Below are 12,632 nucleotides of genomic sequence, written 5' to 3'. Positions count from 1 at the left end.
TAGAAGTTGTGGTGATCGTGATTTGTAAACTGGGAGCTGCTGTAGTGATACTGCCTTTGTAGAGAATGAGGCTTGCCATTTTCTCCCAGTCTCAGTAACTCTGAGGTATATAAAATAAAATGGATATAATCAAGAATCTCCTCGAAGAAAATGGTGGGTCTGTGCTTCCTTCCTACAATAGCATCTCCATTTCAGAATGCTTTGTAGCTGCTGCTTCTCAGACCTCGTAGAAATTAAATAGAAGAGCCGGGGAAAGACAACCCGCAACAATAGTAGAAGCTGTTGGAATATGTCAGACATTTGCTGTACAGTCTACCTGCTTGTACGTACCTGTACTCACCTATGCTTTGCTGTACGAAGTCTGCGTGCTCCTCCACTGCTCGGTTACACGTTCTGTGACAGACTCTTCGTTTCCATTAGCGAACAGAGCTGCTTGGTTCGCCTTTCCAGGACTGTGAGAAAACTCGCCAAACTGAAAGCTGAATCGCGCTTTTCGGTAGCCAATGGCGCCGACTCCCGGCAGCTGCTGACAATGCGGCTCGGAGGGCACAGACCAAAGCGCCGCACGTCATCAGCCGGCTGCGGTGGCGTCGCGGCGCCTCCGGGTGCCGCTGTTGGCCGACGCGGAGCGGCGCCGGAGCCGCAGCCGCAGCCGCCGCCGCCGCAGCGTCCTGTCCCCGCAGGCTGCTCGCTCGCCCGGCGCCGGCCAGAGCGGCAGCGGCACGGGCAGCAGAGGCGAGAGGCGGCGCGGCGCGGCGAGCAGCGGCGTGCGAGCCGGCGCCGAGATCGCTGCCCTCCGGCGGCCCCTGCGCTCGCTGCGGAGAGCGGCTGGAAGCGACGGAGGCGACGGAGGGCAGCGGCGGGAGGGAGGAGCGCGGCGAGCGCTGCCGAGCATGGCGGGCAGGCAGAGGCAGAGGCAGAGGCGCCGGCGAGCAGCCGGGCGAGTGCTGCTGCCCGCTCTGCTGCTGTGCTTGTGCTGCCGGGCGGCGCCGGAGCGGATCCGCTACGCCATCCCCGAGGAGCTGGGCAGAGGCTCGCTGGTGGGGCCGCTGGCGCGGGACCTGGGGCTGAGCCCGGCGGACCTGCCGGCACGCAAGCTGCGGGTGGCGTCTGCCGCCAACAGGCCGCTGAAATACTTCACGGTGAGCGGGGAGAGCGGGAACCTGTACGTGAGCGAGAGGCTGGACCGCGAGGAGATGTGCGGCGACTCGGCGTCCTGCTCCGTCAGCTTCGAGGCGCTGGTGCAGAACCCGCTGAACGTTTTCCACGTCGACGTGGCCATCCAGGACGTCAACGACAACGCGCCGCGCTTCCTGCAAGACAATTTTCACCTCGAGATCAACGAATTGACTACTCCCGGTGCCCGCTTTGCCTTGGGCATGGCTGAAGACGCGGACGTGGGCAGCAACTCGCTGCAGGGCTACGAGCTGGAGGCCAACGGGTACTTCGTGGTGGAGGTGAAGGAGAGCCAGGACGGCAGCAAGTTCGCGGAGCTGGTGCTGCGCCGCGCGCTGGACCGGGAGAGCGAGCAGAGCCTGCGGCTGGTGCTGACGGCGCTGGACGGTGGCGAGCCGCCCCGGAGCGGCACCGCCCAGCTCAGCATCAACGTCACCGACGCCAACGACAACTCGCCCGTGTTCGCGCAGGACCGGTACCGCGCGAGCCTGCGCGAGGACGTGCCGCCGAGCTCGCCGGTGCTGAACGTCTCCGCCTCCGACGCCGACGCTGGCAGCAACGCGCGCATCACCTACGGCTTCGGGAAAATGCCGGCCAAGGTGCTTCAGAAGTTCGTGGTGGACGCGGAGAGCGGAACGATCACACTGCAGGAGGCGCTGGACTTCGAGGAGACGCGAGGCTACACGCTCCTGGTGGAGGCGAGGGACGGGGGCGGTCTGGTGGCGCACTGCAAGGTGGAGGTGGAGGTGCTGGACGTGAACGACAACGCGCCCGAAATCACGATGTTGTCGGTGTCGAGCCCGGTGCCCGAGGACGCGCCGGCCGGCACGGTGGTGGCCCTGGTGAACGTGAACGACCCGGACTCCGGGGAGAACGGTCAGGTGTCGTGCGAGCTGTCGGGCGAGGCGCCGCTGTCGATCGTGGCGTCGTCGGGCGGCTCGTACAAGGTGGTGACGGCGAGCGCGCTGGACCGGGAGCAGGCGCCCGAGCACCGGGTGACGGTGGTGGCCAGGGACCGGGGCATCCCGGCGCTCTCGAGCCGCGCGGCGCTGGTGCTGGAGGTGTCGGACGTGAACGACAACGCGCCGGTGTTCGAGGAGGCCGCCTACAGCGCCTACGTGGCGGAGAACAACGCGGCGGGCGCGCCGGTGCTGCGCGTGCGCGCGCGGGACGCGGACGCGGGCGCCAACGGGCGCGTGAGCTACTGGCTGGCGGGCGGCAGCGCGGGCGCGGCGGGCGCGGCGCCGTACGTGTCGGTGGAGGCGCGGAGCGGCGCGGTGTACGCGCAGCGGTCCTTCGACTACGAGCAGTGCCGCGAGTTCGCGGTGGCGGTGCGGGCGCAGGACGGCGGGGCGCCGGCGCGGAGCTCGACGGCGACGGTGCGCGTCTTCGTGCTGGACCGCAACGACAACGCGCCGCGGGTGCTGTGGCCGGCGGCGGGCGCGGGCGCGGGGTCGGCGCCGTTCGAGGTGGTGCCGCGGTCGGCCGAGGCCGGGTACCTGGTGGCCAAGGTGGTGGCGGTGGACGCGGACGCGGGGCGCAACGCGTGGCTGTCGTACGAGCTGGTGCAGGCGGCGGAGCCGGCGCTGTTCCGCGTGGGGCTGCACAGCGGCGAGGTGCGGACGGCGCGGGCCGTGTCGGAGAGGGACGCGGCGAAGCAGCGGCTGGTGGCCGTGGTGAAGGACCACGGGCAGCCGGCGCTGTCGGCCACGGCCACGCTGCACGTGGTGCTGGCCGAGAGCTTGCAGGAGGCGCTGCCGGAGCTGAGCGACAGAGACTCTGTGTCCCAGATGACGTCTGATTTAAACCTCAATCTCGTAGTGGCACTCGCTGTCGTGTCCTCGTTAATTGTTTTGACAGTCATTTTGGTATTGTTCTTTAAATGCCGACGGTCGAGGAGCCCCCCCGTTTTTATAAGTTCTGATAAGCAGCTGTATTCCAGCCTGGGCTCAAAAGCACCGTACAACCACTGCAGCAGCACACTACCCTTCCCCTATGCCTACGAGGTGTGTTTAGCCTCCGAGTCGGGCCAGAAGGACTTCACATTTCTGAGACCAGGGGCAGCAGCGCTGTCTGACCGTCACCTGGCCGGGGAACCCAACTCAGGCACTCACTCCGGGAACGACCCTCCCAGCCCGGAGAGCTCGTTACAGGTTAGCTTCTGTCCTGGCGTCCCTCTCTGCGGACTTGCGTGAATCTTCTTCTGTTCTGCCTCGGGGATTGGTGGGCAACCGGCAGTGCTCAGCGTCGCCTCCCGGCACACTGCTCAATAGCTCGGGGGTGGGTGTGGAGGGGTGGGCGTGGTGTCTGTGGGGGTGTGTGTGATCTTGACTCTTCCTTTTTACCTGCCCAGTCTTATCTGCGAACTTATTCTCGGGTTGTGCCCCGAGGAGCGACGTTTATGTTCTTAGTTCTGCTGTCTGGCTGCGAGTTTCACCGAGTGGTGGTGTGGTGTGGACATGGGGTGGAGCGAGAGCAAAAGTGTCGTGGGGTCCGAAGCTGAGACAACACTTTCATCTTGGCCTAGGGACTGTTTCATTTATTAACTCTGCCAGTTTTAAGCGCTTTCCTGTGGTAATGACGTGTGATCTATCCTGGCCTGTTCACTCAGTGAGGGTAGCGACTCTGTAGTCCTGTTTTCCCTTCCAGTTCGGTTCTTTTCATACTCTGAACCCCTCAAAAGGAAGATGTTGTGTACACCCGTGACTTAACATTTCCCTTCCACCTGGGGAGTCGGGGCTGGTGCCTCACTTAGCTCCAAGCCCAGAGCCGAGCAGAGTGCACTGGGCATGCTACTGCCACAGGCTCCTCTGGGGCCCTGGCGGAGCTGAGAATAGTGCCAGAGTGAGCAGCCCTGGCTGGCGTTTGGCTTGAACCTGTCCCCGAAGGAATTCCTGGTTAACTATTGCACGTTTCCACTCCTCTCCCTACAAGCGGTGCTTTCAGGACGTCCGAGGCATCACCTTCAATATTTGGGCTTCCCATCAAAGTGAAGGAGATGTAATGTCTCCAGATCAGTTGAAATACGAAAGACAGAAATGTTCAATCTTCCACACCTTTCCTGAGATCTCTTCACTGTATTCAGCCCTCTGCTGCTTGCCCGTCCTACTACTGCTGGGATTAAGCGGAGAAGGTACTCTGAATACGGGTCATGTGTGCACTTATATGAAGAGAAACTCCTTAAGAATTGTGATATGCATGTTAGAGAAATTGCCCAGTAAACAGAGTTTAGGATAGGCACGAAATGGGTAGTGGTTGGAAAAAAGATTCAGAGCTTGTTTCAGAGAAAATAAGTGGCTGAAGACGGTTTCAAGTTTTATCTCCAAGTCAGCTGTGGATTTTCTTCTTTTTAGATTATATGTAAGAAAGGAAGGTAATTGGGATTTGGTTGCATAAGGGTCTATGAGAAAAGAAATCTGCTCCCAGCACTGTGAGCCTGCAGACACGGTTTGTCACAGAAGCGCTCCAAAATGGACAGAGGCAATAACATGTACTTACGTGCAGGATGCAGCTGCGGTGGGTAAAGCATATCGTTTTCCTTCTCAGTCTTTAAATTGCTCCAGAATTCTATTAAAATACGAACAGATAACTAACGCTGGATCTTATCGGTGATATATACTTTTATCACATTCTGTGGACTGGTGATAAGAATGGTAAGTAACGCTGATATGGTTTATCTTTCAGCAACAATTATTTGGTAGGAAAGGAAATAGCTGAGCGTGTAGAGAGGAAAGACTGTGCCGACCCGTTATTGACTCTTCATATAAACGCAGAAATATTACGTCTCTGGGTGGGTCCCGTGTGCTCACGGCAGTTGACAGGACTGTGCAGGGTGAGGACACATAGCCAGAATCGAAGTCGCTGTCGCTCTGGCGGGTGTCGTCTCTCCCACGTTGGTGCGGGTGATTTGCAGCCCTTCCACAACGCGCTCAGCCACGACAAGCAGCGGGGTAACAGATACCCAGCTGCAACATTTCCGAGCCAGTTCTGCAGGGCATGGAGAGCCTTGTCGTTTCTCTCAATAAGAGAATGAACGCTTATCCGGAATTTCTACTCTGGTTTCTTTCCGAGCCTTCGCTGTCCCTTCCTTATCAGTCTCGGCTGTAGGAAGACACCTGGACGCTGTGTTTCTTGGCCACAGCCGGGTTTTAACAGGGCTCCTGGCATTCCCTTGTGAAGCTCTTTTGGCCCCTTCTCATTGCACCGTGACAGCTGAGCAGTTGCACGGGTGACGGCCAACAAACGCCGAAATTGCGGTAGTTTTATCCGTATGGGCACTCGAAACGTCGGAAACCCGACATATCACAAGTTGTTGTTGACAGCAACCCCAGACGCAGGCAGGCAGCCCGGGAATTCGCTGTTTCTCGCCCAGGCGCTGCCGGTGCCGTGGCCTACGTGGTGCCGTGGCCTGCCGCTGCACGGGAACGGGAACCGCTCCTGCCCCTGCTGAACCAGCACGTAGCAGGACCGTGAATTCCCTGCGTCTGACTGGTGGAAACAGGGACCGGGGAGCAAGCTGGGAGGTGGCGAGAGCAGTAGGGCGTATTAAACCGAGATTTCTACGATTTGTCGGGGAAGATGTCTGCTGAGACAGTGGTGGCGGTGGGGAGCAGGAGGGGCGATGCTCGTGGGAACCCTGCGGGAGGAGCTGCCCCGCGGGGCGTGCTGTGGACGGAGGAGATGCTCGTAAATCGGCAGCATGTAATCCGTGTCTTTTTGCCGGCGACGCTGCTTTAGTGGCACACAGAGGCGCGACGTCGCGACGCCGTGTGATGTCAGGAAGGGGCTGATCAAGCACTTGGGTGGGAGGACCGGCATCCCGAAGGTCCCGAGAGACACTCGGAGCTGGCGCGTCGTGCCGGCGCTGGCTCTCCCCGGAGCCCTGTGTGCCCCGGTGGACCCTCCCCACCCCTCCTTCCACCCACTCCACCCCCTCTTCTTCCTCCCGCTGCCTCTTTCCAACGAGGTTTTCTCGGGGGACACCCCCCCCGTGTCCATATCGCCCCTTTTGGCGTCATCCTGTCCGCCAACTCATACAGCTTCCTGCCCGCACACGCAATCCCCGTGCACGATCTACGCTGCCTCTGCCCGCGCCCTCCCAGTCCAGCTGTCCTTATTAGCGGGGTTTCTCGCAGGGCGTGCTCCCCCTTCAGGGTCAGTCGGCTTGAGCCCCGCTGCCCTCAGCCCGGGTCGCCGCTCCGTCCCGGCGGTGCTCGGCGGGCGGCTGCCCCGCGGAGGGTCTCCGGCAGCCTGCGCTCCATGCAGTTATTGGCAGGGACTCTGTGTGCCGCTGTCGGCCAATGATGGAGAGGGGGGGATCTGGCGGCCCGGCCCCGCTCGGAGCCGGGATGAGGCGCAGACGGTCTCAGAGAGAGTGAGTCACCGCGGAGCCCGCAAAGCAATGCCCGTGTCCCCGCCGGACGCCGCGTCCCGGTGCGCGCTGGGCAGCGGCATGACGGGGCGAGCTGAGGACTTCTAGCCGGGGGGGGGCGAAGCGGAGAGCGCGGCCGTCCTGTGCGATGAACGGCGTAGTTGTAAGGAGCCGCGGGCTGACGACGGGGCAGGTACTGAGCCTCTTGCTTTTGTTCGGCGTTTCCGACTGGGTTTCCGCCGCGATTCGCTATGCGATTCCCGAGGAGGCACGGAGAGGCTCCTCGGTGGGGAACGTGGTAGCCGACCTAGCGCTGGACCTTGGGCGGCTGCCGGGCCGCCGGCTGCGGGTGGTGTCCGGCGGCAACAAGAAGTACTTTGGGGTGGATCTGACGAGCGGCGCGCTGCTGGTGAGCGAACGGATAGACCGGGAGGAGCTCTGCGGCGCGCTCTCTCCCTGCTCCCTCAGCTTTGAGATCGTGGTGGAAAACCCGCTGGAGCTGTATAGCGGCGCCGTGGAGATCCAGGACATCAATGACAACGACCCGGTTTTTCCCAGCAGCCAGGCGAGGCTGGAAATCAGCGAGTCGGTGGCGGCCGGAGCGCGCTTCCCGCTAGAGAGCGCGCAAGACCCCGATGTGGGGATTAACTCCTTGCAGACCTACCAGCTTAGTGCCAACCCGCACTTTGCGCTCGACGTGCAGACGAGTGTGGATGGCAGCAAGTACGCGGAGCTGGTGCTAGAGAAGGAGCTGGACAGGGAGGAGCAACGGGAGCTGCACTTGGTCTTGACGGCGCTGGATGGAGGCAGCCCACCACGGTCAGCCCATGTGCAGATCCACATTGATGTTGTGGACGCCAATGATAATGCCCCAGTCTTCAACCAGTCCACCTACAAAGCAAGCGTGAGGGAGAACACGCCCAGTGGTACCCTGGTCGCCAGGATTAGTGCGTACGATCTGGATGATGGGCCCAATGGAGACATCGTCTATTCCTTCAGCAGTCACACACCAACCAAGGTTCGAGAACTCTTCGCTCTGGACTTGGCCACGGGGGAGCTGAGGGTGAAGGGGCAGCTGGACTATGAGGAAATGAAGCTGTATGAGATTTACTTACAGGCTAAAGACAAGGGCGCCGTTCCTGGCATGGCTCATTGCAAAGTGCTGGTGGAAGTTGTGGATGTGAACGACAATGCTCCGGAGGTGACAGTGACTTCAGTGTACAGCCCCGTGCCTGAAGATGCAGCCCCAGGGACCGTTGTAGCTCTGCTGAGTGTAACGGACTTGGACTCCCATGATAATGGTCTGGTGAACTGCTTCATTTCCCCTGGGATCCCATTCATGCTCAGCTCCTCCCTCAAAAATTACTACACTTTGAAAACGAAAGCAGCTCTGGACCGGGAAAAGGCATCAGAGTATAACATCACTATCACAGCCAAGGACTCGGGCTCACCATCCTTGTCTGTGGTAAAACAGATCCTGGTGCAGGTGTCAGATGTCAACGACAATGCACCCAAGTCTTCCCAGGACTCCTATGATGTGTATGTGCTGGAGAACAACATACCTGGCATCCCTATCCTTAATGTGAGTGCCACAGACCCAGACCTTGGGCGCAATGCCCATCTCTCCTATACCATCTTGCAGGGAGACCCCACTGTAGGCCACCTCTTCTCCATCAACCGTGAGAATGGAACTCTCTACCTGCTCACTTCCCTGGACCATGAGGAGCAGGTGCAGTTCAGCATGATGGTGCAGGTCCAGGATGGCGGCTCTCTGCCTCTGGCCACTAATGTCTCAGTCAGTGTGTTTGTCATTGACCTCAATGACAATGCCCCAACTGTGCTGTACCCTCACCCCAACACCACCACCACCTATACCAGTGTGGTGGCACCAGGCACTCCTGCTGGGTATGTGGTCACCAAGGTGGTGGCGGTGGACGCGGATGCAGGGTACAATGCCTGGATCTCCTATACCCTGTTGCAGGCCACTGACCCCAGCCTCTTCTCAGTTGGGCTGCACAGTGGGGAGATCTTCACAGCCCGCCAGATCCAGGAGGATGACACTCCCCAGCACACGCTAATCATCCTGCTGAAAGACCATGGTGAGCCTGTGCTGTCCACCAGTGCCACTGTCTCCATCTCTGTGGCTGAGATGGTCAAGGAGGTGCTCACTGACCTCACTGACATGGCACCCGCCAAAGATCCCAGGAGGCATGTTACTTTCTATCTCATCCTGGCTGTGATTTTGGTGTCAGCAGCTTTCTTCATCACCATGTTGTCAGTGGGCATCTTCAAGTGCTACAAGTGGAGGCAGTCAAAGGAGCTGTTCAACAGCTCCAGGAGCACCCTGTACAGGACACCAGGGCCCTTCCACCACATTGACGCTGTGCGGGGCGGCTTCACACCACCCAACTTCTACCACCAGGTCTATCTCACCACGGACTCTCGCCAGAGTGATCTCCTGTGTAAAAAGCCCTTCACTTCAAGCCCCCTGGGGAGCCGCCAGAGCACCATGAGGAATGGTGAGCCAGGGCTGTACCACCACATTGTGGGCACAGCCAGCCGACTCCCCACCCCTGCTGAGGTAATGTAGCTCCATCCTTGGCATGTCCCATGGCTCATTTGTGCCATATGCATATAGTAGCAGATTGGGGTTGGGGGGAATATCCAGTTGTGCTATGCCTCTAAAGAGTGGTTGGCTAATAGCAGAACAGGTCTTCTTCAGAGTCAGATGAACCATCCTTAGTGTTGATGACATTTGCACTGTGGTGAGCAGGGTCAAGAGAGTCAGTTTGCTCAGGTTAGTGAACATACATCTTTTGGATGCAGTTTTGGATACGCCTTGTGTGAGTAACCAGTGGAGGCTGAGGGCAGCTTGCAAACACTTGCAAATCCTTGGCAGAAAGTTTGCTGCTAATGGTATTTCCTTCCCTTTGCAAAATGAGAGCCAAGGGGAGCTCTTGCAGGGTGAGGCACTGGAGGGGAAGATAGCCTCTCTGCGTCATGCCCCAGAGTGGACTGAGGAGGTTGTGATGCAAATGGGGCTGGGAGCCACCAGCTGCCAGTGGGGGACCAGGGTGTCGCTTCCCACAGTGTAGCATGCAAAGCTGAAGGATCATACTGGTTCCTCCTTTTGACAGACTGTGGCCATAGAGCAGTCCCTCCCGTCTGTGTGTCTCTTCATGTTTGACTCCTGATGGTTCTGGTTTTGTTTCTGTGGAAGTTTTTTGATGATGTTCGCTTTGGGGTCGGTAGGTGGGATTGCAGACTACCCCAGTCGCTTGCAGGGCTTTGCTGAGCTGGCCTGTGGCTCTGAGCAGGATGGTGAGTCCTCCACCCAGGTGTTGTTTTCGCAATCCTCTTACAAGCCCTGCATGACTTGTAATATGCTATCTTCGGGTGATGTCTAATGTCCTGACTGAACAAACTGCAGCCAGGAAGGCATTTGCGCATAGCAGGCAGCTTCTGTGCTTCTTCCCCAGTGGGAATTGTGCAGCTTAATTTGAGAGCTTTCAATTACAGCAATGCTTTGATCCTCAGAGGTGAGGCTCGGTAGTGGATCCAGCAGAGGTGGGGGGGAGATCTGATCAGTTTCCAAGGCAGCTGGTGCCAGTAATGTGACCCTTCCTGGGAAGCTGTGAGTAGGAGTGACCAGTTCTTCAGAGCAGAAGGAAGTGAGGTGTAGCGGAAGCTGTGCATGGGTGTGGGGCTGCGTGTGCCGCCTGCTCACTGTGGCCAAATCACAGACAGAGGCAGAAACCTCTCAGAACTGTTTTATGCCTTTCCCCCCTTTTTTTTTTCCTCTTGTGTCACTGCTCAGACTCAGCACTTCTGATTTGTGGCAGGTGGGAATGGCTGCAGCAGCTGTAGGAGCAGGTGTTCCTCTGCATTGTGCAGGCCCTGCTACAGCTGGAGACAAAGATGTCCCCTCCACCAAAAGGTCCTGGCAAGATGCCTCTGGGGGTGGGGGCAGTAAATGATTTGAGAGTGGGGATGGAAGGAGGTGATAATGGGCAGGTGGTAAGCCCGACCCCCAGCCATGGCTCCCCCCTGCTCCCCAGTACTACACTGGAAAGGAACTGGCAGTGAGAAACCAGCTGGGCTGCACTGGGCCCTGTATTTTCAGTCTTTGTGGTCAAAGAAGATCCAGCCCAATGCCATGGATTGTGTCAAGCCTGCAAAGGCTTTACACCTCTTTGCTCTGCAGAGCAACAGCCAGACCCCAAAACTGATGCTATGGGGATGGTGCTGGCTCCATCTGTGGCAGGTGGCATGTCCTGCCATGAGGGATCCTACCCTGCAGGATGTCCAGTGATCCCTCAGCTCCCTGGGCCATCTGGGTTGGAGCCTTTCCACAGGGTGAGCTCGGGCCTTCTGGAACGGGGACATCTCCTTCTCCAGCCTAGACACACCATACCCTTCCTGCCTTGCAACCATCCCCATCCTGGGCTTTGGAAGACCCAAGCAACATCAGGATCCCCTGTGTGAAGCCCATCCCTTGCTCCAGCCCCTTGGTGACCAAGCCACCTCAGGACACTGAGTGGATTCTCCCAGACCATGTGGGCTTCACAGGGGGCTTCTACTGAGGCACCACAGCAGCACCAAACCCATTCCCAGGGGCGCAGCACCCCGTGTTGCCAGTGGCAACATCTGTCACCCAGCTGTGCTGTCTGGGTCCCTGCCTGGGATGGGGACAGGGCACAGCCCAGAGTCAGGGTTACTGCGACAGCTTCCTGCTGGTGGCAGCGTTGGAAGCCTTCGGGGAATGAGTACGTCCAAGCAGGTATCGGTTTCTGGACGCTGGGTAATCCACTTGCCCAGCTTTTTTCTGCGTTGGCCCTTTAAGAATGCCTTCTCCCCCCGCCCCCGCCCCGCAGCAGGCAGTAGGTGGGACCCGGGCGGTGTTCTGCACCAATCGCGAGGTTCCTTGCTCGGTCTCTCCCTGACTGGCAGCAGGGTGGTCCCGCCCCGTGGCTCTTGGAATGGGCAGGGAGGGGCTGCAGAGGGGAGGGAGGCCCCTCGGCAGCAGCACCTCCACCATCTCTGGGCTCGCCCAGAAGGATGGTGTCCATGTCACCGTCCACTGTGCCCGGCATGGGTGCCCCCAGCCTCTCTCACGTATTCCCCTAGGTCCCCTTGGTGCCCTGTGTGGTGGGGACAGGCAGGGAGCTGGCTCCCCTGCCTGCTGCACCGCTGCAGACCCCAGCCCCCCAGGGTCTGCGTGCACCCAAGGGAGGTCAGGGTGGCCTTGAGTGCACCCAGGACAGGACTGCAGGGCATGACTGCACATGGCTTCTGCAGGGATATGAACCGAGCAAACACCCTGCAGCTTGCCACCATCCGCTGGGACAGGGAGAGGGGGAAAGTACTGCTCCACTCTCCCCTGTGGAGGCTGAGATCCCTGCTTTTGCCCTTTGGGAGATTGCTTGGATGCAAAGCTGTGTGCTGCAGAATTTCAGTGTACATGTCTGCCAGGTGGGAGGCTCGGGCCTCTTTCCCAGGCTGATGTCCTGACCTGATGTTGCGATCTGGTGGTGGTCTAGTGGGCTTGTTGTCTGGCTCCGTGTGTTTGCAGTGATTTGGGTACTGTGATGGTTGACCCCTTCATTGCCCCAGCATGAGGGACGGGTGTCCAGAGATGTGTGTGTGAGGAGCAATGGCATTTTGGCTTTGAATGGCTCACCCATCTCTGCCTTCCCACCTTCTGCCTCCGACACCCACGGGGCGCTGGCAGGGTGGCCGTCCCTGTCTCGGTGCGAGGTCTCCTGGCTGAAGGGGGTACTGGTGGCAGTGATACCTCACAAAGGCAATCACAGGGTGCAGGCAGTGGCCAAAGCATTATTAGCTGGGGTGGAGAAAAGAGGTGGGAGAAGAGCCCCTGGCACCTCAGGACTCCAACAAGCACCTTTTCATCGGGCATGAAAAGTCCTTTGGCCTGCATTCATGACAGCTGCCCTTTGTCTGTGGGTGCGATGTGAAGCCACCATTGTGGAAGGGGGAGTGCACAGGGAGTGATTGTACCTAGCTTCCAGGCTGCCAGGACGTGCAGTTTCCCTGCGAACGGGAAGCGAGCAGTTGGAGCAAGTGA

The 12,632-nt window shown here is 59.2% G+C and overlaps 2 protein-coding genes across 2 annotated transcripts; both read left to right on the top strand.

Moving 5' to 3' along the window:
• Nucleotides 1–893: 893 nt before the first annotated feature.
• Nucleotides 894–6,655, top strand: LOC142594171 (protocadherin gamma-B5-like). The gene is made up of 3 exons (XM_075715648.1): nucleotides 894–3,329; nucleotides 5,090–5,126; nucleotides 6,330–6,655. The coding sequence occupies exons 1-3, from the start codon at nucleotides 894–896 to the stop codon at nucleotides 6,653–6,655; spliced, it is 2,799 nt and encodes a 932-aa protein (XP_075571763.1).
• A 40-nt stretch (nucleotides 6,656–6,695) lies between these two features.
• On the top strand, nucleotides 6,696–9,137 carry LOC104029855 (protocadherin gamma-C3-like). Its single transcript, XM_009481352.2, has one exon. The coding sequence runs from the start codon at nucleotides 6,696–6,698 to the stop codon at nucleotides 9,135–9,137; it is 2,442 nt and encodes an 813-aa protein (XP_009479627.2).
• The last annotated feature ends 3,495 nt before the right edge of the window (nucleotides 9,138–12,632 follow it).

Source organism: Pelecanus crispus, chromosome 8, assembly GCF_030463565.1.
Source record: "Pelecanus crispus isolate bPelCri1 chromosome 8, bPelCri1.pri, whole genome shotgun sequence".
Lineage (NCBI taxonomy): Eukaryota > Metazoa > Chordata > Aves > Pelecaniformes > Pelecanidae > Pelecanus > Pelecanus crispus.
The sequence above is the reverse complement of the archived record's forward strand: the minus strand, read 5'-3'. Positions and strand labels throughout refer to the sequence as shown.

Excerpts from the sequence above, each read along its gene's own strand:
- LOC142594171 (XM_075715648.1), top strand. The coding sequence starts at position 894 with ATGGCGGGCAGGCAGAGGCAGAGGCAGAGGCGCCGGCGAGCAGCCGGG. Across the intron at positions 3,330-5,089 it reads GCCCGGAGAGCTCGTTACAG|CCCTTCCACAACGCGCTCAG; the intron begins GTTAGCTTCTGT and ends GGTGATTTGCAG. Across the intron at positions 5,127-6,329 it reads CAGCCACGACAAGCAGCGGG|GGTCAGTCGGCTTGAGCCCC; the intron begins GTAACAGATACC and ends CTCCCCCTTCAG.
- LOC104029855 (XM_009481352.2), top strand. The coding sequence starts at position 6,696 with ATGAACGGCGTAGTTGTAAGGAGCCGCGGGCTGACGACGGGGCAGGTA.